Source organism: Chlamydotis macqueenii, chromosome 9 (assembly GCF_036417535.1).
Source record: "Chlamydotis macqueenii isolate bChlMac1 chromosome 9, bChlMac1.mat, whole genome shotgun sequence".
In the NCBI taxonomy this organism is placed as follows: domain Eukaryota; kingdom Metazoa; phylum Chordata; class Aves; order Otidiformes; family Otididae; genus Chlamydotis; species Chlamydotis macqueenii.
The window spans coordinates 14435417-14462507 of NC_141564.1; the positions used below are offsets into that span (position 1 = coordinate 14435417).

Sequence of the window (27091 nt, forward strand, 5' to 3'; positions counted from 1 at the left end):
TGGATAAGAGAAGACACACTTATGGATGGTTACTTGCTGAGTTTTCATACAGAGATGCTGGACATATATTTTTGCTAACCTGTAGGCAGAGGGTTTGTATCCAGGATAATGTCGTGTCATCTGTGTTCACTTTAGTGGACTATGGATGCTACATAAAGTCTTTAAAATGGAAAAGAGCTATGAATGCTGGGACTCCAAGTTAGTACGTGTCTGAACTTTAAGTTCAGATTTGTTTGAAGTTTGTTTGAAACCCTACAAAATACATTAAAAGCTCCAGGGTTCCTTTCAGTGCCCTCTGGAGATGGTTTTGAAGAGAACTCGGGTATAGCACTCTAAAAAGTTTATTTAATTTGAACTTTGCACTTCCATCCAAGGCAGAAGCTCCATGTTTGAAATATTAATGTTGGTGCCTGAAGGCATACTGGTCCTCATAAGCTTGTGGTATTTCAGTCCAGATGCAGCTTCAGTGTCCGAAGGCTGGTACCTTGATTTAGTGTCTGTCTCTTTGTCTTAGTGAATGTTGAAGAAAGTATTAAATTTTCATTGAGGGACCAAATTTGTCAGATGAATAATTCATTTGAGTTCCAATCTTTATGCAGAAAGCTCTTTCAGTGGCTTTTTAGTTATTCCAGTTCTACAGAAGAGTCTCTCACTCCTTCAGACAAGCCAAGTGGTGGGCAAATCTCAGAAAAACTTGATCTAATTCTTTTGTTCTTAGTTAGATACCACACTAACCAAAATCATGTTCTCAGACTTCAGTGGGGCTTGTGGCCTGTTTTGACATAAACACATTAGAGGGAGTTATGACTGGTATGGCAAGGCTGACACAATGTAGAGTAGTGAAAAGTATGGATGTACAAGGAAATTAAGCCTTCATTTTAGCTGTAGTCTAAGACTGATTACTGATGGCCCCACAAGCCAATTAGTTCTTCTTTACAATTTTTCTTTTCCCAAGTGAATATCATAGTCACAAAGTATTCAAGATTTTCATGGTCATTCGGTACTTTTTCCCCCCCCATATTTGGGTAGTGTCTCCTGTGTAGCATTTACTTAGAATCAGAAATGTTAAGGGTCCCCTTTGTTAGATGGCTACAGTGGGAAACCAACTGGCTTGAAGTCCCTTCAGTCTGAGTTTAGGTTGCCAGCGTTGTTGCTGCTGTGTAGTAACTGGTTAGCAACAACTTTTAATTACAAACACCACGAACTACGTGTAAGCTGGTAAATTCAGAGCTGGAGGCTATTAATGCTTTAAAAGAGCCGTGAAAGAATGATGCCTTGAGATGGCAAACCAGCCTTTTAAATTGGCGTTTAAGATTCCTGGATGCTGTAATTGAATGTTTTCACCTCTTCCCACACTCTATCTCTCCTGACATGCGTTATGTCCATCCCCTGATGTGCATTACATTTGTGTTTGCAGATTTTAAACCCTTTCTACGTGTTCCAAGCCTTCACCCTCACACTGTGGCTGAGCCAAGGCTACATTGAATATTCAGTGGCCATCATAATCCTGTCGATCATTTCTATTGGCTTAACTGTGTTCGACCTCAGACAGGTGAGTCTGCTGCACAGCCTGCCAGCTTGCCATCCTGCATTCTGCTGGCAATTTCATCTGTCACGGTGTCGTGGTTTAGCCCTGGTCACCACACAGTTACTCACTCACCATCCCTCTCCCCAGCGGGGTGGGAGAAAGAATCAGGAGGAAAGGAAAACTCATGGGTTGAGATGAAGACAGTTTCCTAGAATAGCAAAGGAAAATGACAGTAGTAACAAAATATAGGAATACTAAACTATACAAAATGAACAATGCATGATTTCTCACCATCCCGATGTCCTGATGACTGATACGGCCTGTCCCAAGCAGCAATCACAGAAACGAAGTTGAGTAGCAAGCAAAGGAGTGAGAGGGAGAGAGAGCAAGCTGCCCACCCTGGGCCAACCCCCACTTACACACTGAGCATGATGTTTATATGGTGGAATACTCTCTTTGGCCAGTTTGGGTCAACTGTTCTGGCTGTATCCCTCCCAGCTTGCTGTACCTGCACATTAGCAAAGCCTGAGAAGATGGAAAGTGTCCTTGGTCTCTTTAACATAACATCTGTGTGTTGATCAACATTCTTCGCATACCAAATCCCATACTAAATCCAAAGCACAGCATCTACTGAGAGGAAAATTAGCTCAATTCCAGCCAAAACTAGGACACAGACACAAATAGATATATATATGCTCTTTCTGGTTATTTTTTATTGCTGTCTATTCTGCTGTATTACAACAGATTGATTGCTATAGAAGAGTTAAAAGGGTCATACCTGGGGTCTTGAACTTCCCAAGATTTAAAGAAGATTGAGGTCTGATACCTGGGGTTTGTAAGACTTTATGAAGGTGAACTATATTTATAGATCTGGTTCCTACTGTAATTTCAGGAGGGTTCACTTCTCTTAAGGTTTGCTAAATAACAGGTCTTAACAGCAAAAAGAAACATGACTTTTTTTTTATTTCTCTGATTTGTTCAACACTTCTGTTATGGATACAGCTGCTTGGAGGAATTTTCTAATAGTCTTAGCTCATTCATTTTTTGACCTAAAGCACTCGCCTGTGATAAACTTGAAGCCTTCAGTCTCCATGGCAAAGCCAAATAGGCTGAGCTGAGGCTTGCGTGCCGTTGAGTACCCTGATGCAGCCAGGTGAAGTTCCTGGGCCTTCCTGCTGGAATTGCAGAATGCTCTCACTGAGAATTTGGAAAACATTTCCTTAATTTATGAACCCACTTTAAATACACAGGCAAGGCAAAAATCACAGGGAGAAAAGGTATAATAGGGAAAAAAAAAAGAAAGTATGTGAATGAAAGTACAGAAGGGAAAGAGCGATGGGAAAAGGAGTCTGGCAGGCAACATTTTAGACTCTCAGGTCTGGATATTAGCGATCATGTTCCTCTGTATTGTTAGAACTTAAAAGCAAGAATAAACTGAGGATTCCTGAGTCCTGGTAAATGTTTTGTTAATCTTCAGGAAAAAAAATATAAGGGTTATAGGTCAGCACTGAGAATTGCAGCTCCTGCTGACAGTGTGGTGTGATTAGAGGTGGTGGCAGGGGCGAGGGGATGGCAGCTCTGGGGTGTGCTGACCCGACTGTCGTGCTCATGTGCTGCTTCAGAGCCAGGCATGGCTCACATTGCTTCCAGATTCACTGCTGAAATAATTGTTTCTGCCCTGAATTACTAGGGAAGGGCAAGATTCAGCCCTTTGAAAGGTTCCTTGGGAAGGTGGTACAGCGAACTTCTCTGTGAAATGCTGCCTGGGAGGAGGCAGTAATTTCCAGGAGCTGACTTTTGTTTGGATTGACTCTGCATTTCCCTGGGCTGGTAGAGGCACACAGCATGTTTCCCTCGTAGGCCCCATGCCCCGAGACCCGTGGGACTTTGGGCATTACGTGGCCTGCGGTGCGCAGTGCTGACGGGGCGCTCCTGTGCACCCTCTGCCCTGCCAAGGGCATGCTTTTATCGCTGCCTCACATTGATCTCAGCAAGGGTTTTGTGAATAGCTGGGGCTTTTGCCAGCACAGGTGTGTTGGCCGTGCATCACGTTTTTGTATCTCTGACTAATATCTGTAGGAGACTAGCACTCCCGTGTTGAATGAGCACTTGCATCTCTTTGAGCACACCTATGTACTTAAAATGTCAGTGTCCATGCTGGTATTGCAGAGCACGAAGAACAGATACAGTCCATTCAGCTTTGGCAAGGCTAGTTTTATTGTGTGGCTGATAATTTTGGCAGGAAGAATTACAATGTTTGGGGCCTCTGGATATTCTTCAAACTGGCTTGGCATCTTTGCGTGAACAATGCTAATGAAGAAATCCACACTCGGGGATGAGTTTTTTGTGGTTGCAACTTTTAAATCAAGATAAGGCACTCTCTCTAATGGCCTTGCAATGACAGTTGACTTCATTATCTCAGGATATGTAATTGTCTGAAATAGATTGCAAAAACTGGCAAAGCACAGACACCTAGCTAAATTAGAATTTCTGTTTTTCTTGCAACAGCAATTTTGAAACAATAGCCTTTACCACTTGGTTGTCCTGTTGGTAGCCTCCTAGCAAGAATAAAACTGTTGAGCACAAAGAAACCCTCTACTAAGGGACTGCAGATAGCACTGTTGCAAGAACACTTACTCTGGCACGAAGGAGGAATAGCCCTTTGAAGGTCAAGGGAGATACAGCAGCATGAATCGGAAGCAAACAGAACATTAGGTCCACATTCCCACGGCAGCTTATTCTAGGTTAACTCAATGAACTCGCATCCTGACTTCTAGAAAGGGAAGCGAAACCTCCCCAGGATAACTCAGCAGAGTTCAGTTTCTGTGATGTTAATGTGATCACTGAGTTGTAGCCTACTGCTTCACCTGAGTATTGGTGTTTCAACACTGCAATTGCTTTCCCATCAACAGCAGTCTACCAAGCTGCACGACCTCGTTGAGGAGCACAACAAAGTCCAGGTTACAGTCTGCACGAAGAATGAAGGTGAGTCATCTGCATCTCATTTTCGTCACCAGCCTGTATAATTAACAGATGTGTTGAAATTTATCTGGAATTGCACAGCTCCTGTTGATTTCCACTGCTGAAACGTGAAGGGCGAGCTGCAGAGAGAATGGGGCAGAGGGAGGTGAGGTGGGCAGGGCAGTGAGAAGTGCAGGCACAGCCTATGCGGTGCGGTAATGATATATCGGTGCCATTATCATCTGCATCTGTAATCATACAGGTGAACCTAGTAATTTGTGTTAAGAGTCGAGAACAGCTTGGAAAATTTAATTTCACAAACAAGGAACTAGATAACAACTCTGGCCTTCCGAGACCTGCTTCCCTGCTCTGCTGTAGGCTACTTTCACAATCTTGTCAAGTAGCTTGTGAACGATTTTCAAGGAGTCTAGACATATGGTTCCCACAGAGGCATGCACTTTCTTTCCTGCATCTCAGTTCCTTGCCCATAAAATAGGAATTATAGATGTTTTTGCCTCCAAAGATGTTAAGATAGGCAATTGCTAGGGTGGTGGGAGTTGTAAAGGCCTTGGATAGGTTTTCTTGGTTAGAGTGTTTTATGGACACTAAGCAAATAAAACTGAATAAACCTACTTTGAGAGAGATATTTAGACAAGGGCTGATCTTTGTGCTGTTGCTTTTCAGCCAGTATTATTTCTAAGAAGCACTGGCCTTAAATAATGCAGTGTAGAAGTTTAGTGATGCTGTGTGTGCCTTGAGACTTTTTTAATTTGCTCAGAACTTGTGCACAAGTAAAGTCAATTTTTGTATTGTTCTACAGGTTGCAAAGAACTGGAGTCTCATTACTTAGTCCCTGGAGACATGTTTCTCTTAGATGGAAAAAAGCTTGCTCTCCCATGTGATGCTGTGCTGATTGATGGAAGCTGCGTTGTGAATGAAGGGATGCTCACAGGTGCAGCCTTGGAGTTTGAAATGCTAGGGCCCTGTGCAGGTTCTCTGTTAGGGAGACATCTCTATCTGCTCTGACAGCAAGTAGTTTATTAGAATAGTTTGCAGCAGGAGGTGGAAGAACTGTGGCTTGAATAATTCACAGTTGTCTTGGGCTTTTGAATGCTGCCATTGTATAATAAACACTTCTTATCCACATTAGAAACAAGTAGGATTAATATACTGTCAGAAGTAGAAAGTGAAAATACTCAAACAGACTGAATATGTATTTTTTGAGGTTTTGGAGCAGCAGTTCTGCTCAAGCAGGAAATGTAGGAGCCACAGGGGTCAGTGCTGTACCTAAATTTCAGGCCACTTAGTTGAAAGGCAAAATTTGTCCCAAGCTCCTTAGTGCAAAATACTGAGAAGAAACCATCTGATGTACTCTGAAACTAAAACTATAATGGCTGTCGTCATAAATCCACATGTTAAGTGCATAAGCAAGCTGATCAGGCTTAAAGACCTAAAGGGTGCTATCATTTTTTAATACACAGAACCTGATAGACTTTTCAATCCCCTTTAAGCAAAGATGGACGCTGTTGTTCTTAGGTGAAAGCATTCCGGTTACTAAAACCCCCTTGCCCCTCTCGGAGAGTCTGATGCCCTGGAAAACCCACAGCATGGAAGACTATCGGAGACACGTCCTCTTCTGCGGGACAGAAGTCATCCAGACGAAGCCGACAGGCAGAGGGCCAGCGAGAGCTGTTGTGCTGCAAACCGGTATTTCTTTTATTGTTTGCTAACTGTCAGAGGGAAAGTGGCAGCCCCAGAGGCTAGTAGGAAAGCTGGTTTCTCTTTGTAGTTCAAGTCCAGCACGGGGCTGCTGTCCACTAAGTCCTTGTTGCCACTTGATGGCTAAGGCTTGTGCAATGTTACCGGTGTTCAAACAGCGCCGACACAGTACAGCACCGCTATGGCATGTATGCAATGTATGGCACATGTCTTCATGCAGGGTTCAACACAGCTAAAGGTGACCTGGTGAGATCCATCCTCTACCCCAAGCCAGTGAACTTCAAACTCTACAGAGATGCCTTCAAGTTCATCGTAGGCCTCTCTGCTGTCGGTGTGTTTGGACTCATCTACACTGTGTGTGTGTTTGTATCCCACAAGGTCAGTATGAGGGATGCCTCTGTACTGCAGGTCCCTGCTCTGAGCCCTCGGTCACTCAAGATCCTTGGAATATTGTTCACTTCTGCAATTCAGTTATCAGATCCCAGAAATGGCAGTGGGGAGGGGGAGATGGACAGAACAAGGCAGAATAAATCTGTCATCCCCAGGGGCAGAGCCTGGGGTGCTGTTGCTGCTGGACAGGAGGGTTGGACCCCCGAGAGTGGCAGTGGCAGGACAGGAAGGCTGTTCCCATCCCACTGCCACGTTGCTCTTGCTGTTTGCAGAAGCCGGTGGCAGATGTGGTGGCTATGGCCCTCCTCCTCCTCACGGCAGCTGTGCCTCCTGCTATCCCCGCTGCCTTGACAACGGGCACTGTTTATGCCCAAAGGAGGCTGAAGAAAAAGAAGATTTTCTGCATCAGTCCACAGAGGATTAATATCTGCGGGCAGATCAACCTTGTTTGCTTTGACAAAGTAAGGATCTTCCTAGGGCACTGAGAGATGCTGGGGGCTGCTAGGAACATGGGATTTTTTTTATTTTTTTTTTTCCCCATCTCATCTATGCTGATCTAACCCCAGGGAAAAATTCTCTACAGGTGCCCATGCAGCTGGGTCACGCTGTGGGCAGGAGCCTTTGCTTACCCTGCCTGGGAGCTGAGGGAGGGCCTCTGGGAGGGCGGCAGGGGGAAGGGGTGAGCAATAGCAGAGTAACTGATATTTAAATTTAGACAGGCACGCTGACAGAAGATGGACTGGACCTGTGGGGTGTCATCCCTTCTGAGGGAAGCCGGTAAGGAAGGATTTCATTTAGCAAGAACGAACATCTAGTGTGAAGGTGCTGCCCAAATGTCTTGTCAGGAGGGAGGCAGTGGCATAGGATATGGAGACACAGCGAATAGCACGCAGCAAGAGATGCTGGGGTATGTTTGGGGAGGCAGAGTGCAATGGGGGTCCTTGCTCCCTGCTCAGCTTCTTCCCTCCAAGGAAGATGTCTGGGTGCTAATGTGGCAGGCATAGCCATAAAGGTCGCTGCTAATTCATGACAAACAGAAATCAACAGCAGCATGAGTGGTTTTAATTACCCTGAGGGGATTTGGAGAATATGCACAGAGCTTTTCAATTATGTCATTCGCAGCACAGTTCAATAAATACTCTTAATCTAGTCAATAAACCTTTCATCATTTAAATATTAGGATAATACTCCTTCTGTCGAAATTAAGTGTTGGTGCCTGTTGAATCTCACCTGCCTTCTGTAAATGCTGCGAAAAATCCATGAGACTGCAGATCAGACCTGCAAAGCTCAGGTGTCCTTAGGGAGTCCCTCCAACCCACAGCAGGCTCTATCTCAATTCCAAGCCCAAAGACCACTGAAATCCTCAAGAAGTGACCACTGTGTAAACACTGAAGTTGACTTTATCCAGAATTATACTATTTAATTTGTGTTTCTGTAGTACAATGACAGACTCTGCAATGCCCGCTAAACTCAAAATATTAATCTTTTACAGTGGCCAGGACAAATCACACACCTCATTTCTAATCCCAGATTTCATTAGCAGTTGTTAATATATCAGATACTTCAACACCACAGAGATAATCATGCTGTAATGAATGAAAGGATGAATTCATTGTGAGAGCAGAAAAATCACATTCCCAATACTTTCTCAAAGGACAGAGAGAAAATTACTGCCTGATGCAAATTAATGAGAAGAGATTAATAAGTGTCAACCAATAAAATACTCTTCCAGTGGGACCAAACCGCAGGCAGGTAGTACAGCCTCTCCTTGGCCCCTCTCCAGTGCAGCAGGGAGGCTGCACGGAGCCGGTGCACATTGAATAGGCTCAGAGCCCACCAAAGGCAGAAAGCTCCCAGTAGCACCAGAGCAATTTCCACCAAGGTAGCCTTGCAGAGAGTGTCTGGCCACATGAGCAGCAGAATGAAACTGGATCCATATATCAGAATAAATTCATGTAGTAAAAAAAACCCTCTGCAAGGTATCAAAACATAAGTGTCTTTGCAGACATGTCCAGTCTGCACCCAGCTGCCGGCTCCCCAAAACACAAGGAGGAGCTAGTGCTGTCTGCATTGATCTCATTAGCCTATTTGCATAATCACTCTTTCCTAAGTGTTCACATTTTTAAATATGTTACGCGACTAGCTGTCAGCTAAGCTGAATACTGCGAGGCAATAACAGCAAAGGCATTTCATTCGACTTACAATATATCCTATTGTATGTTTAATAAGATATAAATGTTTGTGGGTTTTATGTGGTGTTTAGCAGTTTCATGGTGTCTCTCAAGTATTAATTAATTAATAAGCCAATTATGACCAGGCTGAGAACAAGGTATAATTTGCTGGAAACAGAATAGACTTGGATGGCCCAGAGGGACAACAGGTCCCGGATTCATTGTTCCTTTTAATAGAGCTGCGAGCTGGCCTGCTGCTCGCTTCCAGATGCATTCCACTGTGCCTGTGTTAGTAACAGGGGATGCTAGTGGTGATCAAAGGTAAATAAAAATCTATTTAAATTTATCCTTAGCATGCCAGCCTAAAGGGTAATGGGCTGTGTTCTGGTCTGGCAAATACAGCCTGTCAGCCAGCCAGTTTCTTAGAGGGGAAAAAATGTGTGTGTAAGAAGAGAGAGCTCTGAGAAATAACTTCCAGGATGACACTACAGAGCCTTCACCCAGCCCAGCCGCACATGTGTTCAGTCTGTACTGCGGGGCCAAGGAGGGAACAAACCTCAAGGCTTTCCACAGAAAGAAATCAGGACATGAATCTTTTCCAGCACACTTTGGTGTAACGCAGTAGGAGTCAACCAACTTACCCATTTTTAAAACCAGCGTTTGAGGAACAAGCATCTGGTGTCTGTGGCTATGCAGATGTAAAATCTACAGCTGGAAGTGAAGGTCAGGGTCTTCATGGCTCTTCCGTCTTGCTTTCAGAGGTGCTGAGAGTGCACAGTACTAGCCCAAGCAGATGCACCCTTCCATACTGCAGCTTCACAAATCTTCTAGGGCATGTTGCCAAACTTTGAGATTCCTGTTGCAAGTTATTTCCTTTCCAATAGTGTCTTCTCTGCTTTCTCTAATATCAAACAGCAATTCCCAAGCAGGACTCCCGGGCCAGTTCCTCTCAGTGTTTTACCGTCTCGGTTGCTTCACATCAAGTAGAACATTGAACTCATGCCAATTAATTATTTGGTACTTTTTGGCCTCCTGAATGCATCTGACCTGTGATCAGAAGGATGTAGGATGGTGTGTTTTTGCAGTTTTTGGGCTCAGCTGCACTGAATGCAGCAGTGCTCCACTATACGCACTAGCTGAGGACTTGTGCCTCTGCATCCCTCTTACAAACCTTCTGCTTTTAATCAGGTTTCAGAAAATCCATAAGTTTCCATCCAGCACTCCTTTGCCCTGGGGACCTGTGTGCAGAGCCATGGCAAGCTGTCATTCACTGGTTGTTTTGGATAAGAAGATTCAGGGAGATCCACTGGACCTGAAAATGTTTGAAGGCACACACTGGGTAATGTGACTTCTTGCATCCTCTATGCAAATCCAAAGCATGGACACCCCCAACTCAGCTTATAGGTGCTCAAGCTCCGATACGTGCCTGTTGGGGAAATTCCTTTTCAATCCTGGTCATAACAGCTGGAATTTGCTGTTATTTCTACTAACCACATGGCAGATTTGCAGCACTGTGGCTGCTTTTTGATAGCCCAGCAATTATTTCCCTTGGGGCTGCCTGCATTTGCTCTCTTAATTTGATTTGGAAATACTGGAGGGTAAGGAAGTGGAGGGGGAGCCTGGTTGCTGCTTGCTGGAAGCAGGGGGTGAGACCACGCCGTTGGCTGTGTGGTGCGGAGAGCGCAAGTAAGCCAAGGAAACACGCTGCCAGGTTTTTATGTCCTTATGCTAAAGGCTGTGATCTCTGATTAGCAAAGGGACACCCCTATGGAGAAACCAAGGCTGGAGCCTCCAGCTGAATGAACAGCAAGTCTCAGAGAGACCTGAGGAGAAAGCAAACGATGGAGCCTCAGTGCCCATCCATAGGGATGAAGAGTTGTGTGGGAGAGAGGAGAAGGAAAGGGTCTGCTCTTCTCCCTGACAGGTCCTAGCCTGGAGAGGTTCTGGGTCTCTGCAGTCAACTGCCTTGTCATCCTTTCTCCTTCAACCTTTTGCTCAAGAGAGATTAATCAATAAGTGAAACAGACGGCAGCTCTTTCAGCAGCGCTGCAGGAAAGCATTCGGCTGGTGCTCGCTCCTGAGGAAGAGCAGGCAGCAGCAGAGCCACGTGAGAGCAGAAGGGGACTATGAAGGTGAATGAGCCTTGGCAGCACGTAAAGTAATGGAGCTGGAGGGCTAAAAGCATCCTCACCGAAAATTACCGCCCAATTCTGCACAGAGCATCAGTGAGAGTCTTTTAAAAGCAGGAGGCTGGAAGATAAAACCAGCTAGATAAAGATAATTATTTCTCTTTCCCTTCATCATTGATATGATTCGCATTAAATTTATGTGGAACTTGATCTTAGAGAAACCACAAAATTGGACACAGGTTTTTACTCTCATCAAGTCAAAAGACACAGGGCTGTGTTGGCTTCTGCTAAGGACAAGGCTGCGGGGAGGCTGTCACTGGCAGTGGAGAGGGAGACTATTGGATCATAACAAAATACTTCTGCAACTGGATGCAAACAGTAAAGGGGCTGCCCCTGCTTTAACAGACAGGTGTGAAGGGAGGGAAAAAAAAAAAGTATCAGAAATAATGCTTTTCCTTGTCCAGGAGATAGACTCCAGCGCAGCTCAGGATGGGGCTATTGCTTGTGACACCTGCGTCGTTAGACCTGGGCCAAAGGCCAGCAGTGTAAGTCCAGTTCTTTCTGAGAATGAATATTCTATGTGTTCAGCCTGCAGCAAGTGCAAACTCCTAGCACATGCACTATTCATTTACCTGCGCTAGCGGCTGCAAAATGCCTTTCAGCCACTCTTTGTACAGTGTTGAATCTTCTCCAAAACAGACACCCTGGAAGTGTAGGACTAGAAAAAAAAAATTCTGATTAAAATGGAGATGCTGCTCCTGAAGTGGCATCTAAAGCACTTCATGGGCCCAAAAGCCCCTCATTTCCAACTCTGTGATTTGTGCTAATAAAAGGTACAGACTTCTCTGAGTCCTCACCCTGTAAATGTGCTGGCAAAATGAAACTACACACTCAGTTTAAGTGAAAATTAACGCAGAGAAACCATGTAAATGGAAAAAAAACCGTTTAAAGCAAGAGTTCATCTGCAGGAGGAGGCAATGTGAGTAAGGACAAGGCATTACATTGAGAAGCACGGACGTGGGTCCGTGGATCCCGCTGGCAATGGTCATGCAAGTCCACCAGCAGATTTACCAGCCTCACCCCAAAGCAGGGTGTGATTTGCTTCACTCTTCCTCTTAAAAGGCCCCTTGAGAAGCTCTGTGTTTTGACAGTTGAAAATTGTTTTTTTCAGTTCAAATGTCAACCCAGCCAGCTTCTTCCCAGTAGCAGGAGTGTGATTTCTGCTGGCAGTACCAGGAAGACAGTGCTGTGGCAACAAGGAAATCAGTCTTGTTTCTAGGATTGCTCTGTTCCCGTGGTAATGTCACTGTAACTCATTAAATTTCAATTCCCAGGACTGTAGATCCAGGAATATTATATTAATATGTGGTTATTAAGAGAAAGACTGAGACAAAGCCTGGGAAAAAAGTTAAATACAAAGAAAACCACTGAGGTTCCTGAAAGGTGTGCTGGAAAGACAGAGTTGTTGAGACTGTAGTTCCTAAACTTGCAATCAGCGATCTGATCCCACAGCCAGAAGGCAGCAAAAGTGAAACAATCTCCTATAAATAATAAACCACCTTGGCCAGAAAGACTTAAATGAGCTAATGGAATGGATTTGCTTTGTGTAATCAATACCTCAGATAACATTCCACTTTGCTGACCTCTTCCAGGCTCCTGTGGAAGGAATAGCAATCCTACGTCAATTCCCCTTTTCTTCTGCGCTGCAGAGGATGTCTGTTGTTTCCCAGAACATCAGAGAAGAACAATACGACCTGTACATGAAAGGAGCACCAGAAATAGTGTCCAGCCTTTGCAGACAAGATACTGGTATAGAATTGGGAAAGGGCAACTTTACAGTGGTTTTTTTTGACTTAATCCAAACCAGAGCTTATATTGGGGATGAAATCCTAAAAGAATTTCCACTGGCCGCACTGCAACTACGTGTGTTATGACTCTTGCCACAAACAAGCCTTGGGCTTGTTAAAAATCACTAGTTAATGCTACAAACGAGTTCTCATTGTTAGCTGGTAAGTTAAAGATGCACACAGCCCAACAGCGAGTGAGATGCACAGCCCGAGGTTCAGCCGCTGTACATCCCTTCGCTGACTTGCACCCACTGAAGATGTAGTGCATAAATAACTTGATACATCAAAATGCGCAGAGCAGACGGAGGATCCTGGTAATTGCATGTGTCACAGCAAGCGTGTTGTGCTCTACAAGTTCTTAAATTTCCTCCTAATTTATTGCCCTGTAAATTCAGCACTGAGTTACTGACCCAGCTTGCAAAGGTTTTAAATCTCAGCAACGGAAAACTTGCTGTGGACATGCAAATTACTGTTATTAAGGATAATTGATATTAACACTCTAGCCAAGACTTCTGTCCTCTCTCTGCAAGTAAACATAGGCTTTTCTTTTTTGTTTGTGAGCAATATTATAGGCTTGTACTCATATTTGTCTACAAACTTGAAAATCAGGTCACATTCACTGAATACTTCAAAAGGATGCCAAGCTCTGTGCTTTGTTATTTAAGATGGCACTGACCTGAAAACAGGTGATAATGGTTTTGAGGGACAATGGAGAGGTTTAGTTTAGAACCACTTGAGATATAATGATGCAAACCTCCAAACAAGTCAACATCAGCAAGAAAAATGTCTTCAAAATTACGTTCCACTTTCTCAGGTTTCTAAATAGCTCCTCTTATCCTGTCTTGATTGTTTCTATATTGATTACAGCTTAATGAATAATTAGGTACCACACTGTAAAGCTGTGATTGCAGTATATAGTTGTAGTGAGTACAAAATACTGCAAAGTTAAACGTAACTCTTTGCTTTTAGAGTCATGGGAATGATCAGAGAATTTAAAATTTAGGATTTGGGAGAATTCTTACATAAAAACAATTTTCTCAGTCACTCAACATGTATGCAATAAAGCTTAGGACAGAATTGTGAAGTCAGTCTTTGTCCCCTGCCCAGTAATTCATTTTATCTACCCGCATCTTAACATGCATTTTAAAAGTATAAACCAGACTCATAGATCACTTATCTGAATGGTCGGTTACACAGCATTGGTACCAAACAGCTGACTTCTATGAGAGGCCACAGTGCTGTGGCTAAGGCTGTGAAGAGGTTTAAAGCACAGATGTTTAACCCTATAAAAGCAATCAGCAAGGATGGAATATTCTGACCGTGAAACTGTTTTTCCTGTGAACAGTCCCAGCTAATTTCTTAAAGGAGCTTAAGACGTACACAAGCCAAGGCTTCAGAGTCATTGCCCTGGCCCATAAAGTGCTAAACCTGGGAAAGGATGGAGACATGAGCAACCTAGAGAGGTAAGGTGTGCTGAGGAGCCGCTGGTATTGCTGTGGGGCTGCCTTGCTATCTGCTTGTTCCGACCTGCCCTGACCCAAATCTTCCCTTCCTCTCCTGCCAAAGGAAGCCAACTGGGAAGCTGTACCCTCTAACACCTTCCTCTCAGCAGATGCTGATTACACTGTTAATTGCCTACTTTACTACTGCTTTTGCAAGGCTCACTGAGCTGACTTTCAGAATCTGTTATCACAGGGTGATGGTGCTTCTATCTGGCAATGGATTGGAACTGCAATAGAAATTCTGTATGCCAGAATTTGTGGGTTTCAGCCAGCCAATTCCTGCAGATTCTTGTTCCTATCTCTGCATACGCATCCCTGCTGCATTGCTCCTGGCTAGAGACAGCAATGTAGCAGATGAAGCTGCAGAAATGTTGGTGCTTGTTGAGCACTGCTTATCTTGAACTCATAGCAGTTGTGTTTCCTTGCGGAGCAAGCGTGTTTCCCACAGTGCATGGCTTTCCTGCTGAACAGAAACCTCAGAAAGAGTCTTCCGCTCTGTGCTGTCCATGAGAAAGAGCACATGTGTTTCTGTCCTTGCTCCAAGAGAGGAGGCAGAGTCTGGGCTGGCGTTCCTGGGCCTCCTGGTGATGGAGAACCGCCTGAAGAAGGAGACGAAGCCTGTGCTACGTGAGCTGGCTGCCGCCCGCATCAGGAGCGTCATGGTCACAGGTAAATCCCCCTGGCTCCTCCTGTGTCCGTGCCGGCTGCTGTGGGGCACACAGGAGAGATTCACTCCTCCAGCATCCTCCATTGCATGTCCATGATCTCTACCTGGGCTACCACTGTGCCAGACGTGAGGAGCCTGCCTCTCTACTGTCCTTGCAGGGGACAACCTGCAGACAGCTGTCACGGTGGCCAGGAATGCGGGTATGATTCACGTGGGCAGCAGAGTCATCCTCGTGGAAGCAAAGGAACCAGAGGGCTCTGCTCCAGCTTCCATTGCCTGGCGAGTGGCAGAAGACTGCAAAGAAAACACAGCTGCTCACTGTGTAAGCACAGCCAGGGATGGTTGCTTTTGAGTGCCAGGAGGAATTAACAAAGCTGTTAATGTCTAATAACTGGCTCCTTGCTGGGAATTTGGCAGTAGCTCTGAGAAACAGTGGAAAGCTGGGGGCCAGTTTGTATCTACCCAGGGTGTATGGAGGTGTGGTATGGACCATGCCCCTGTTAGGGAGAAATAATTAATCCCATGGTTCTTTGCTCAGAACAACATGCAAAATAACTACACAAGTAACTGGCAAGGCTTTGCAGATGCAGTGGCTGCTTCAATCACGCTTGAAGTGTGCAGAGTTAATGCAATTATACGTACATCTCTGTGTGACTATTTGTTGGGCCAAACTTCAGGGTCTAAGCTAGCAGCCTGTGGCTAACAGCGGTTAGTTACGCATGGAAACACAGCTAGAAAATCAAGTACTGCCAGGCGTAAAGTTTTACAAAAGGATGCTGCAGAAGGCTGTCCCTGGTTGCCTGGTGGGAGGCTGATGAGGTGGAAGTGAAATGGCACGTTGTGACCTCAGCCTGAGAATAACGCTGTCTTATTTCTAGGAGGTACATGCTGATACTGAGGAAAAGATCACCTGGGAAGGAGAAACCTGCAACTACCATTTTGCAATGAATGGAAAGTCCTATCAGGTTATTATAAAGCACTTCTACAACTTGCTGCCAAAAGTAAGTTCGGAGGAAACAAAGCACTTACTTGCCCTCTCGGTTTCATTAAGTGGCAGTGGTGCTTCGGCTGGAGAAAGCTGGTTTTTTGTTGGTAGCTGTAACGTTGTCACTTCACATTTTGACAGCTCCAGGCAGCCTCCCACCGTGTCTCAGGTTTAATCCGAACAGCTTGCTTTCAGCATCTTCTATGACCTCAAATGACAGGGGTGGCTGTGGTGCTGTGAGCAGCTGTGCGGTGGTTACTCTGTGGTCACCTTCTCAATTTTGGTTTAATTAAAAAGATCAACCCCATTCCCATGTGCCACTACCATAGCTGGCAATGGCCTCTGCTCGGCAGGGGCATCAGGAACACTAAATACCCACATCGAGCAGCAGAAATCTTCAACTCCTGTCACCTAGTCCATAAAATAGCTGGTGCTGGGACAGATATTCAGATTTTATATTTTCCGGCCAGATTTCCAGGTAGGAGAAACCTCGGGCTGAGCAGTGTTATTGCTGCTGTCATCAACCATCTGTTCCGCACTCGGGAAGCGCTTACAACACCTTGCTGCTCTAAAGCCGCTGCAGAGCACGCAGTGATCGCTGCCTTTCCAGCACCTCCCGCGGAGCAGGCGAGGCAGAGAACAGCGCAGGATAAATCTGACATTAGAGGAAACCTGAACACTTAGGGTAGCAAAAGCATGGTGGGGTTTGGGAGACGGGATTAGAGGGTTTTGCAAATGTGGCAGGAACCCATCAGGGGGCCTGATCCTGCCTCGGTGGAGCGATTGAGGCACAAATGCCTGCCCAAGGCAGCCCGTTGCTCTTTCTTGCAGATACTGGTGAACGCAACTGTCTTTGCTAGGATGTCTCCCAGCCAGAAGTCCAGCCTCATTGAAGAGTTTCAGAAACTCAAGTAAGGTTCTCTTTTGTTTTCTTCTTGAACCAAACCAATAGTACATTTTCTCTGAAGTGTGATTGTCCCAGCTAGCGCTGCTCCAGGCCCATCTTTCCAAAACTCCCTTCCTCCACATGACCCCTGTTCACATCCTTTGTGGCCACCTTCCTCCCAGTTCCCCTTCAGGAATCTCTCTGCACCCCTCGCCCAGACTTAGCCACTGCTTCTCACCAGTGCAGCACAGAAGGCAGCATTAAATGAGGCTGAGATAAAAATACAGAGGCAGACCCCTGCGTACACAAATAGCTCCCCGTCCCCAGCAACTCCCGCATGGCTGCTGATTCTGTCCTGGATGCAGCTTTAGGAAAGCTGGAAACGACCTGATGCAGTTGGGAGTTTGACCCCGAAGATGCTCTTTCAGGTCCCCCAAAGGAATGTTACGTCCCCGAACAGGACTTGTGCTAACTATGGATGTTGCTTGCTAAGCATAAAAAGATGTGACACGTTTCTGAAACAGAAACAGTTAATTATTGGTTGTGAGGTCCTTCCTCTGGAGATGAAGTTCCCTGCCCTCTCAGAGCAACCTCACATTTGATGGTTTGGGAGCTGCTGTATTATTTTAGCAGTTCCTCTGTCTTTGAGACAGTCAAGGAGAAAGTGCTGCTAAAAGCCAAGCTGCAGCTGCGGGAGCTGCTGCGAACATGCACACGCTGCTCCCTTTCCACCATCCCTGGTACCAAGGGGAAAACACTGTCTGGAACAAAGCGGCAGCATTGCCTTTCCCGTTACAGCCTCTTTCAAAACTTAACCCTAATTTGGCTCTGTGCACTCTGCCGCAACCTCTCCCCACGTACAACTTGTCCTCTGGAACAGCCCCTGTCTTCTCCAGGGCCAACACGAGTCCCTGCTCTGTGTACCCGCAAGCGCTACGCCAGCGCGTGCTCCTGCGCGGGTTCAAGCAGCTCTGGAGGACTGACTGCATTTTCCCTCTTCTTCCTCCATCAGTTACTGCGTGGGTATGTGTGGTGATGGCGCCAACGACTGCGGGGTACGTAGGAGCTCATCTCCTGTTCTTGTTAAATTTTGTTTCCAGGGAGTGCTGTGACAAGAGGCTGCCCAGCACCACTTGTCACCAGTGTTTCCCAAGTTAGCCCATGGGTATACTCCATCAGCATGTTACTGTAAAATACTATCTACACACTTTTTTTTTTTTTTTCACTACCAACATACAGGGTAATAGAGGATTACTGTTTTGATTTTTTTTTTTTTTACCCCAGAAATAGATATAAGGGATTTTTTTACACATTTGTTCAAATTTACAATTGTAAATTTGACAGTTTTAAACATAAAAATAATTATTATATTGTCTATTATTATAATACATGTTATCATTCATAATATATTTTTATAAGAATGTATTCGATTGCTTTGTAAAAGCTATCTATAGCCTACACCTGAGCACTAAACCAGAGGTGATGAGGCCAGGTGACAGGGAGCTCATAAGACAGCAATAAAAGAAATGTGAACAGGAGATTGAAAGCAATAGAAAGAGGATAAAATGATAATTTGAATACTTCAGGAGATTGTTTAACAGGAGAGGTATGCACAAACTCCAGTGTGGGAAACAGCATACAGGGTAGTTGAAAGGATTGTAAATAGGTATAATGGGATTAAATGAACAAAAGAAATACTTAAGCTCATTGGAAAATGAGATCCACTGGGCCACAGAAGAGAGGAAGATCAGTTACAAAGGACACTTGAAGCAAAACTTGTAAAGCACCAGTAAACATCCTGCGCAGCATGGGAGGGGTGGATGGATGTCTCCATCTTCTTACTCCTGTGGATTTCAGGCTTTGAAAACGGCCCATGCAGGGATATCGCTGTCAGAGCAGGAGGCATCCGTGGCCTCGCCTTTCACCTCTCAAATCCCCAACATCCAGTGTGTGCCAGAGCTGATCAGGTGAGTTTGCTGGGTGCTGCCCTGGGGCAGTCTCAGGGTGCTGCTTCCCGAGCTCAGGCTTGGTGCGTTGGGTCGCGAGTGGGTGTGCTCTGCCCTCAGAGACGCTGCTACACCAACCTAACTCCTCAGTTACTATGTGAAATACAGCAGAAGGGGATTTGAATTGGTGTTGATCCTCGAATTCCGGTGCTGGGAGGCTTTTTAGGGTTTTAGGAGAGCAGTGCCCACGGTGGCTGACATTTTTGGAACAGGTACAGCACAAGAGTCGCATGAAACGGCAGATGTAACAGTGACTGCAGAACAGATTTGCTTGTCATCACTTTAAAACAGCGATATCCCCATGCTGCACACAGTCATGGAGCAGCCAGTAATAACGCCATTTAACCAAATGTATGCAAAGACAACTACCTATTTGTGTAGAAATGTGCAAATTAGTAATGAAAAAGCAACAGCAGTTTAATCCAGGTATTAAATTTGTAGCTGTAGAATAAACCCAAGGAAACAAAGCACTGCAGATGAAGGGGAGTTAAGTGGCTCTGCAGTACCTTAAGGCCAAAATATTTGTCTGTGGAATTTGAGCTGTTTTCTGTTGTTGGTAAAGATCCTAAACACAGATCCTAAAAGCATAAACCATCTGTAGCACTAAAACCACAGTTCTGTAGCTGTGAGGGGGTTTTAGCTTTGTTTTGTGTTTTGAGCAGGGAAGGTCGAGCTGCTTTGGTTGCTTCCTTCGCAGTGGTTAAATACCTGGCCCTTTACGGCCTGATTCAGTTTGTCGGTACCGCTCTGCTGTTCTGGGTAAGTGTTTAACACCGGACTTTTATCAGTACGCTGTGGTCACCGGAGGTTTTTGTCTTTAATGGTATTACTCAGCAGGGAAGGGAAGGCGTACAGGGCTTCAAGGAATAACCAAGATGTGAAAAGGTGGATAATTAACAGCAGGGGGTAGATTTGTTTTAGGGACCCCTCTGAATTGGGGAAAAAAAGGCCAGTGATAAAACTTCGCCTCTTCCAAAAGAAGAAAGGGAAGTAGAAGCGGGGATGAGTCCTGCCTAGCTGGGTGGTGGAGGCCCAGGAGCAGGATTTGCTGTGAAATGGGGGCTTTGGGAAAAAAAAAAAAAAAAAAAAAAAGGTTAAAGAAGAAGTGAGTGTCTCAGACAGATGAATGAGGGTGGTTAAGGAAGAATTACCATTATGTATCACCAGTATGTGATGAATCCTCTGAAATTTTAACACATTGAAAGAAAAACAGTAAAGGAAATTAATGTATGGATTTACTCTAGGCCACCTCTCTTGCCCCCGTTCATGCACATCTTCTGTGCACAGACCCACTGAGGGTGAAGGTCAGAAAGCGAGCTGAGCTGCTGTAAATCTGCAAGGCATGGCTCAGCCTTGGGGGCAAAAAGGGAGCGCCTGTGGGTCACCGCATAGGGACAGCGCTTGTGGGTCACCATGTGGGCACAGCCACTAGTTTGGGACCATGTTCCCACTACCCAATACATTTCAAACCTGGCACAAAGTGAAACTCTGGCTGTTGTTGCTATTACTGGGGGCTGGGACTGCATCTAAGTGGTCCAAGGGGCATTGGTGTCTGCTGGAAGAAGGGTGGAAAAACATCCCAATGCCACATTCAAATATTGGGTCACCCACAAGTGCTATGAATTAGCAAGGGGTTCCATGGGACCCGGCTGAAAACTGGCAGGCTGGGCTTGCTGGTCCTCACGGGGTTGCATCAGGGCATGAGGCTGCTGTTGCTGGCATGGAGCCGCTCTGAGACAGCGTCGGATGCTACAGTTTGTATTGTCAAAGCTGACATCAGTTCTCAGGTGGTGCTGCCTTTGTTTTTGTTCCAGCAACTGCAAATCTTTGGGAATCACCAGTATTTGATACAAGATGTCGTCATTACCCTTTTCGTTTGCCTCACAAGTAAGCAGCTCGGGGAAGCCAGCTGTGTCTATCTGAGAGCCTGAGTGTAAATAGTTGACTTAATTTCCTAACAAAAATTAAAATAAGCAGCCAAGTTCTTCTGTCAGTAAGATCATAGCCACTGATTCTAGCACAATTCCCAAGGCCCAGAGCATGGGATTTTTCTTACAGTCCTTTGCAAACACAGCTGCAGAACTCTGTACATAACTGATAGGGTTTGGATGAAAGACTCGACTGGAAGAGGAGCAGTTGCTCTGATGACTGTTAGTGGGGCTCAGACAGTGTAACTTCAGCTCCTGGTCTCCTGTGTGCTCTTGGTGTGAGACCCAGTACGGCTCTTACACCCCACAAGCAATCCCCACTTGCAAGTGAGGGTGATATTCCCCACCTTCTCTCTGTTGTCCTGAGGGGAGGAGTTCAGAGGAGGTTCAGATGGGAAATAGTGGATATCAATGCCATTTCTTGCCTGCTTCATTAGGGCCAGGCTTTGCAGCTTTCACCTGTGACGAGCGGCTGGGGGTCTGTGTGTGGCTCTGCTGGCCCAGCAGACGCAGAGGGATGCTGGAGGGCTGGGCTGCCACGGACTGCAAATGTCTCCAATTTCTCCCCAGTGAGCTTGACCGAAGCCTATCCAAAGCTGGCACCTTATCGCCCTCCCGGCCAGCTCCTCTCTCCTCCCTTGCTGCTCTCCGTCATCCTCAACGTCTGCTTTACCATCATCATGCAAACCTGTGGCTTCCTTCTGGTGAAGCAGCAGCCCTGGTACGTAGCGCTGGCCAGCCAGAGGTAAGTGCCTCTTCTCTCTGATCTCCACATTGCAGATCACGTTGCTGCTGTGTGTGGGGGACACCCCAGCCTCGCCATGTCCGGCAGCCGGGCATGCTGAGGGACCCAAGTGGGACAATTTCCACCACACTCAGCTGTGTGCATACTCAGCAGAGCCTTGCCAAGACAAAATTTAAGTTGCTGCAGGTGCCACACTCAAATCTAAAGGGCCAGCTGAAGGGCTAACATAGGCGTGTTTTTCAAAAGCCTCCTCTGAAGCATGCAGGGCTCTGCCCATCTGGAAATGCGGGAGAAGCGGCAATGCCCGTCCCCCTTAGCTGCCCTCCCTGGGGTCCGGTCTCCTCCGGGAAATAAACAGCCCTGGGGCCAGGTTTTTTCGAAACCAACCTGGCTTAAAAAATGTTTGCAAGGTAGGAAGCCAGCTAATTTCTGTGTTTGTGAAAGGTAAAATGTGTCTCTCCCTATTCCAGAGGCTAATTGTATTATATGTGTATGATATTATATAATGTATATTATAATATGTATATGAATGACCAGCATATCATCACACAGAAACGAACCAGTGGGGCAGGAGGGCCAGCGAGGCACTGCAGTGGGGATGCTCCCCGATGCCAGGGCTCGGATGGGGCCGTATCCCTGCGGCTGCGTGGAGGCATCATGGGGCGAATGCGCCAGAGTGGAGTGCAGGCAGCTGCATCTTCATAGCCATGTCTCTTGAACACTGCTGTCACTCCCAATTGAGAGCCAAGATTTTGGCATAAACCAGAAAATTAAGCTAAGTTTTGGGGGGTTTGGGGGATTTTTTTGGGATTTAAAACATATGATTTTCATTCCTGTGGGTGATATCTGGTTATAGTAGGCTGGGTTGGAAAGAAAAGGGAATTGCTGTTTGCAGTTTGCTGTTGCTGGAGAGTGCAGGAACAAAACTCTGGGTGTTACCTTACAGACATTGCTCTCCAGGGAACCAGACCATGTTCCCCACCAGCCCAGGGGGAAACGGTACCAGCAGCAGTGCCCACAGCACTGTCCTCAGTTACGAAGACACTACGCTGTGGCCACTGTCTTCTATCAACTGCATCATCGTGGCCTTTGTCTTTTCCAAGGGAAAGCCATTCCGGAAGCCCATCTACACCAACCGTGAGTAGAGGTGGAGCGACATGTGCTCCACAGGCTATTGTTCCTATCCCAAAATAACCCTGGCAGGAGAGGCTGCTAGGGAAGGGATGCTGTGGATTTTTCTGCACCCACACCAGTGACTGGCATGTAAAATAATTATTGGTGTATGTGTGCTCCTACTTCTCCATTTCAAAAAAGCTCAGTGAGCACTGCTTGTGTTAGCATCTTCCTTGAGATAAGAAGCAGCAGAGCTGAAAAAGGAGACTGCATATTGTTTCAGAAAATGTGTGCTTTCCAGCAGATGAAGGGCTGGATTTAGTGCAGAACTGTGTATTATTGTGAAGACAGAGGGCACATGAGGATCAGGTGTTTCGAAATACACACATCAAAAAGAGTTCCTCTGAGATTCACAGTCTTACCTTACCTTCCATTCCTAGAGATGAGAGAAAAGCCTGTGATAATATCACTGTTAAAATCCTCTCACAATAACATTTCTTTTTCTGTTTGAGTTTTGCAGAGATGATTTAGCCCTTCTAGCCATCAGCTGACTGATAGCTCCTTTGGAATTGCAGCTCATGGATGAGAGGGCAGGACTTTGCTTAATCTCAGCAGAGTTGATTTTGTTAGGTATTTTGTTAAAAGGCAGGTCCCACACCCATTTCACAGAGCACTGATTGCCTGCAGAAGACAGGTGAGACCAGAAGGAAGCTGCCCTGCAAGCAGCCAGGCTGGGATGGGAGAGAGGACTCTGTCAGCTGGGAAGTCTACACGCACTTTTCTGTGTTTTATCCCTACTTGGGGACAATCCCTAGGAGGAAGCAAAGGGCAGTTCCCTTGGTTTTGCCACCCACTCAGCCCTGCCCCCTCTCCTCCCTGGCACTGAGCAGGGTTGCCAGGAGGCCGTTGGGAGCTGTTGACAAAACTTGCCGGCTAGTTCTAAGATGCTCAGCTCCTGGTAATTGCCAGGAGCTGGGCACCTCTGGATGTCTGAGCCATTTGCCATTGCTCTGTGGCCTTCTGCTCCTTTGGAAGAGGATGCAAAGCCAGACAAACTTTTCCTGTGAAAGGCAGAGGGATAGCCCACCTTTGCACCGTGTCGGTCACAGAAACACTTGGCCCTCCCTGGGAGGGCAGCCCAGGAGAACAAGCAGCCTCCTCCGCTGCCTGTGGTCCAGGTGTATGGCAGAGCATGCAGGGGAGTGACGCAGGGGAAGGGATGCTGGTGTGTCCCACAGCAGTGTGCTTTTGAGGCAGTTTTCTGTGGTTGTATGAGAATCAGAATGGGCCAAATCACTTGTGCAAGAAAAAACAGTGCAGATGGTGACGTTTGCAGCAGGCTGCTGGGGAGTAGGTCCTCCAGTTTCAATTCTGTAGTTCTTCTTTCAGGGAGAAAAAAAAAAAAAGGTGTTTTACGTTATGGCAGTTTTACAGCATTAGCATTTGGAGCTCCTGTCAGCATATTTGCTGAGTTTGGTCACCAACCCCTCCTCCCTCCTGGGGGCCACAAATAGTTTTCTTTCCCTAGGTGTATTTTCAGTCCTCCTGGCCCTCCAGCTTGCAGTCTGCCTCTTCCTCTTCTTCGCTGACATTGATGCTGTGTACAGTGGCATGCAGGTAAGTGCAAACAAAACATGCGTTTCTTTTTCATGTCACATATTTTGCTGACCCTTTTACCTAAGCATACAGAGCAGAAGCTACAGCTGCATTTGTCTTGGAAATGAATTTGCTGATTTGATGCTGACTGGGCAACCCTTTCAAACTTCTCTAACATCCTTCTGACAAGGGCTTGATTAATGAGGTAGTCCTCCTCTCCTCTACAGCCTGGGTGGCCACAGAATAAGCGCTTATAGCTTGCTGAGCTTTTCCTCCTAACAGAAAAGCACAATAGGATGTTTTTGCATGTTGGAGGAGGCTTTGTTGGCCAAGAAGCAAGTGGGCAGGGATTGCTGCTTCCAACCCCCTCCCTGGAGCACACGAGCTCACACGGGGCCAGGCTGCCTCAGCCCTCCTGGGCGCTCAGCCAGGGCACAGTGCCGGCAGCTGCCTCCAGCTCTGCTGCCCAACATCGGGAATGGCTGACGTCGTCTCCGGCCGTCCAGCACAGGATGCATTTGGGGGGGGGGGGGGGGCCTTGGCTTTAGGACAAGGGTACACAGAGGGAGAAGAGCTACATGCTGTGCATTAGCTGCAGTTCCCCAGAAGTATCCAGGTACCAGATCCAGCCCCAGGCACCCGATCTGTTGGTTTAAGCAGTAGCTTCAGTAGCTGAGATGAGTTAGGCAGCTCTGTGCCATGGGGAATCTGGCACCAAACCTTCAGAGATCTCTGTGACAAGGATTCCTACTGCCACCTCCATGCTTGCCACTGAGAAAATGTTAGTCACCCTCTCAAATAATTAGGAACAGATGCAAATCTTGGCAAGACATTTAAACCTAATTGCTGTTTATGTCTTTTCCAACAGTTTCTTTGCACTCCTGTGATTTGGAGAGTTTACACTGTACTGATGCTCTTGGTCACCTTTTGTGTATCTCTTTTTATGGAGGTGAGTGTATTTACCAACTCTTCCCCAGGCTGAGCAGGAGCAGTGTCTGGTCAGGTCTTTCTACCTGCATTTGCAGCCACGATCTCCTGCAGAAGCAGAAACCCTCAGGCCTCCTCAGGTCTTTTTTTTTTTTTTTTTTTTTTTTTCCTTCACCTGAAGACTCAATGTGTGTTATTCAAACCCATTTTATGCAGCCCAGAGATGATTCAGACCACATCTCTTAAGCCTTGAGAGAGGGAGTGAGCTGAAGTGCAGCTGCCCAGGAGGAGCCCGCTGCCCTGGCTTACAGGGAGCAGACCGCAGCACGGGTCAGGCACTTGGCAGGGATTTTAAACAACTACTTTCCTCTTGCCCTACAATTGATGAGGCCAGAAACTGTGCTGGCTTATGCCATTCGATGTTGCAATGACTAAGCCCTAAAGCGTTTTGTGGGTCTAGGCTGGCGGTGTCATCCTAGGTGGGGGCTCGGGCTGCGTCCAGCACTGGGTATTGTCCCCTGCAAGGAGCAGCAGTGCCCAGCCATCCCACAGCTGCAGGAGGATAAACATGCCCCTTGGTTATCCCTTTCAGCCAAACAGACTGAGATCAATGCTGTCCTGATACAACCGAGCAGAGCCTTCCTGTGGATGAGGATGGTGGCATCTGGCAGCTGTGTCACCAAAGGGGAGAGCACACAGCTGCCCAGTGCCATGCTTCCCATGGGGCTCAGGGGTTCCATGTATAGCAAGGGATGGCTTTTCTTCCCCAAGTGGTCTTCCTTCCCCGTGAAGGGCAGCAGCACTGACCCTGCTCCGTGTCACTCCACAGGACGTTATCTTGCAGAACAAGCACCTCTGGCTGCTGCTTAAAGCCTGCTTTGGGTACCAGTCAAAGAGCCAGTACCGAAAATGGCAGAGAATACTGCAGAGGGATCCCAACTGGCCTCCCATAAATGCAAAAGACACTGCAACAAAAAGCACGGATGAGATTTACATTAACCTCACCTACGAACACAGCGATGAGGACTAGGCGAGACCCTGCGGCCAGGCGCGGGGCTACACAGCGCTGGCAGCTTCCCCAGCTGGCACTGAACAGCCCGTGTCTTCACCCTGTGATGTGCACCAGATTCAGATGTTTGAAATCTCTGCACAAACCCATCCATTCAGGGGCAGGCTGGGCCCACGCTGGCTGTACCCCGGAACACAGACAAGGATTATTCTCTCCACTGCTGGTAAAATAACAGCCCCGACTCTACTCCATGGCAACAGCAGGTCTCAGGCCTTGCCAACATCTCCTACAAAGTCTCAAAAATACTGAATACAGTGAAGCAATGGTTTCTACTGCTCCACATCACACTCTCACTCCATCTTTTCAGCCACTGTTCCACCGAATCCTGTCAGTGCTCCCACCAAGGCGGCAATCTGAAATAAGTGACCTAATCTTGACCACACAGAGGTGCATGAGTACAATTGCAAAATCCTGCATTAAATGAAATGCTGCAGCTGCCGAGAACTACAAGAAAGTTCCCCAGATGAAGTAATTCCCGTTTTCTTGCATCCTGGGTTGAATTACAGATGTGAGAGGGCACATATGCTGTCCTTGCCCAACTGTCCCTTGCCAGTTCTTGCACACATAATGCTCTGAGTACAAGAAAGGTTAAAGCTCAAGGACTGCTGAAGACCAGGCTCGGAAGGCTTAAGCTTGCAGAGGACAGCACAGCTGCTGCCCACACGCGTACATGACAACCCCCCCCAATCCCCGCCCCAGTTCACACTCTGCCGCTGCCAGGTCCTGGCCCAGGTTTGGAGTCACGCGGCAGAAAGCAGGGCTAAGCCTTGGCTGCTTGCTTTAACTAGGTCAGGCCAAGAAGCAGGGGTTTTAATGTCGCTGGACAGGGACAAAAAGCTGAGCTCCCCTGTACTTGCTCTTTCATCTTCAAGTTGTTCAACCACCTAATTAGTTTAGCCATGAAAGAACTTTTGATTACATT

General features: G+C 46.6%; 1 protein-coding gene across 1 annotated transcript in view; it reads left to right on the forward strand.

The window, feature by feature from the left end:
- ATP13A5 (ATPase 13A5) overlaps positions 1 to 26979 on the forward strand; it is a 34525-nt gene extending 7546 nt beyond the window's left edge. Inside the window, exons 7-30 of the mRNA XM_086754831.1 lie at positions 1418 to 1552; positions 4441 to 4513; positions 5310 to 5441; positions 6026 to 6196; positions 6429 to 6586; positions 6871 to 7059; positions 7314 to 7375; positions 9958 to 10108; positions 11363 to 11443; positions 12551 to 12707; positions 14091 to 14208; positions 14792 to 14916; positions 15073 to 15236; positions 15793 to 15915; positions 16731 to 16810; positions 17798 to 17840; positions 18643 to 18752; positions 19454 to 19550; positions 20606 to 20678; positions 21290 to 21464; positions 22411 to 22601; positions 24106 to 24194; positions 25042 to 25122; positions 25930 to 26979. Coding sequence (XP_086610957.1) covers positions 1418 to 1552; positions 4441 to 4513; positions 5310 to 5441; positions 6026 to 6196; positions 6429 to 6586; positions 6871 to 7059; positions 7314 to 7375; positions 9958 to 10108; positions 11363 to 11443; positions 12551 to 12707; positions 14091 to 14208; positions 14792 to 14916; positions 15073 to 15236; positions 15793 to 15915; positions 16731 to 16810; positions 17798 to 17840; positions 18643 to 18752; positions 19454 to 19550; positions 20606 to 20678; positions 21290 to 21464; positions 22411 to 22601; positions 24106 to 24194; positions 25042 to 25122; positions 25930 to 26130 — 2979 coding nt within the window. The 3' untranslated portion in view covers positions 26131 to 26979. The remainder of the gene's footprint in view (positions 1 to 1417; positions 1553 to 4440; positions 4514 to 5309; positions 5442 to 6025; positions 6197 to 6428; positions 6587 to 6870; positions 7060 to 7313; positions 7376 to 9957; positions 10109 to 11362; positions 11444 to 12550; positions 12708 to 14090; positions 14209 to 14791; positions 14917 to 15072; positions 15237 to 15792; positions 15916 to 16730; positions 16811 to 17797; positions 17841 to 18642; positions 18753 to 19453; positions 19551 to 20605; positions 20679 to 21289; positions 21465 to 22410; positions 22602 to 24105; positions 24195 to 25041; positions 25123 to 25929) is intronic.
- The last annotated feature ends 112 nt before the right edge of the window (positions 26980 to 27091 follow it).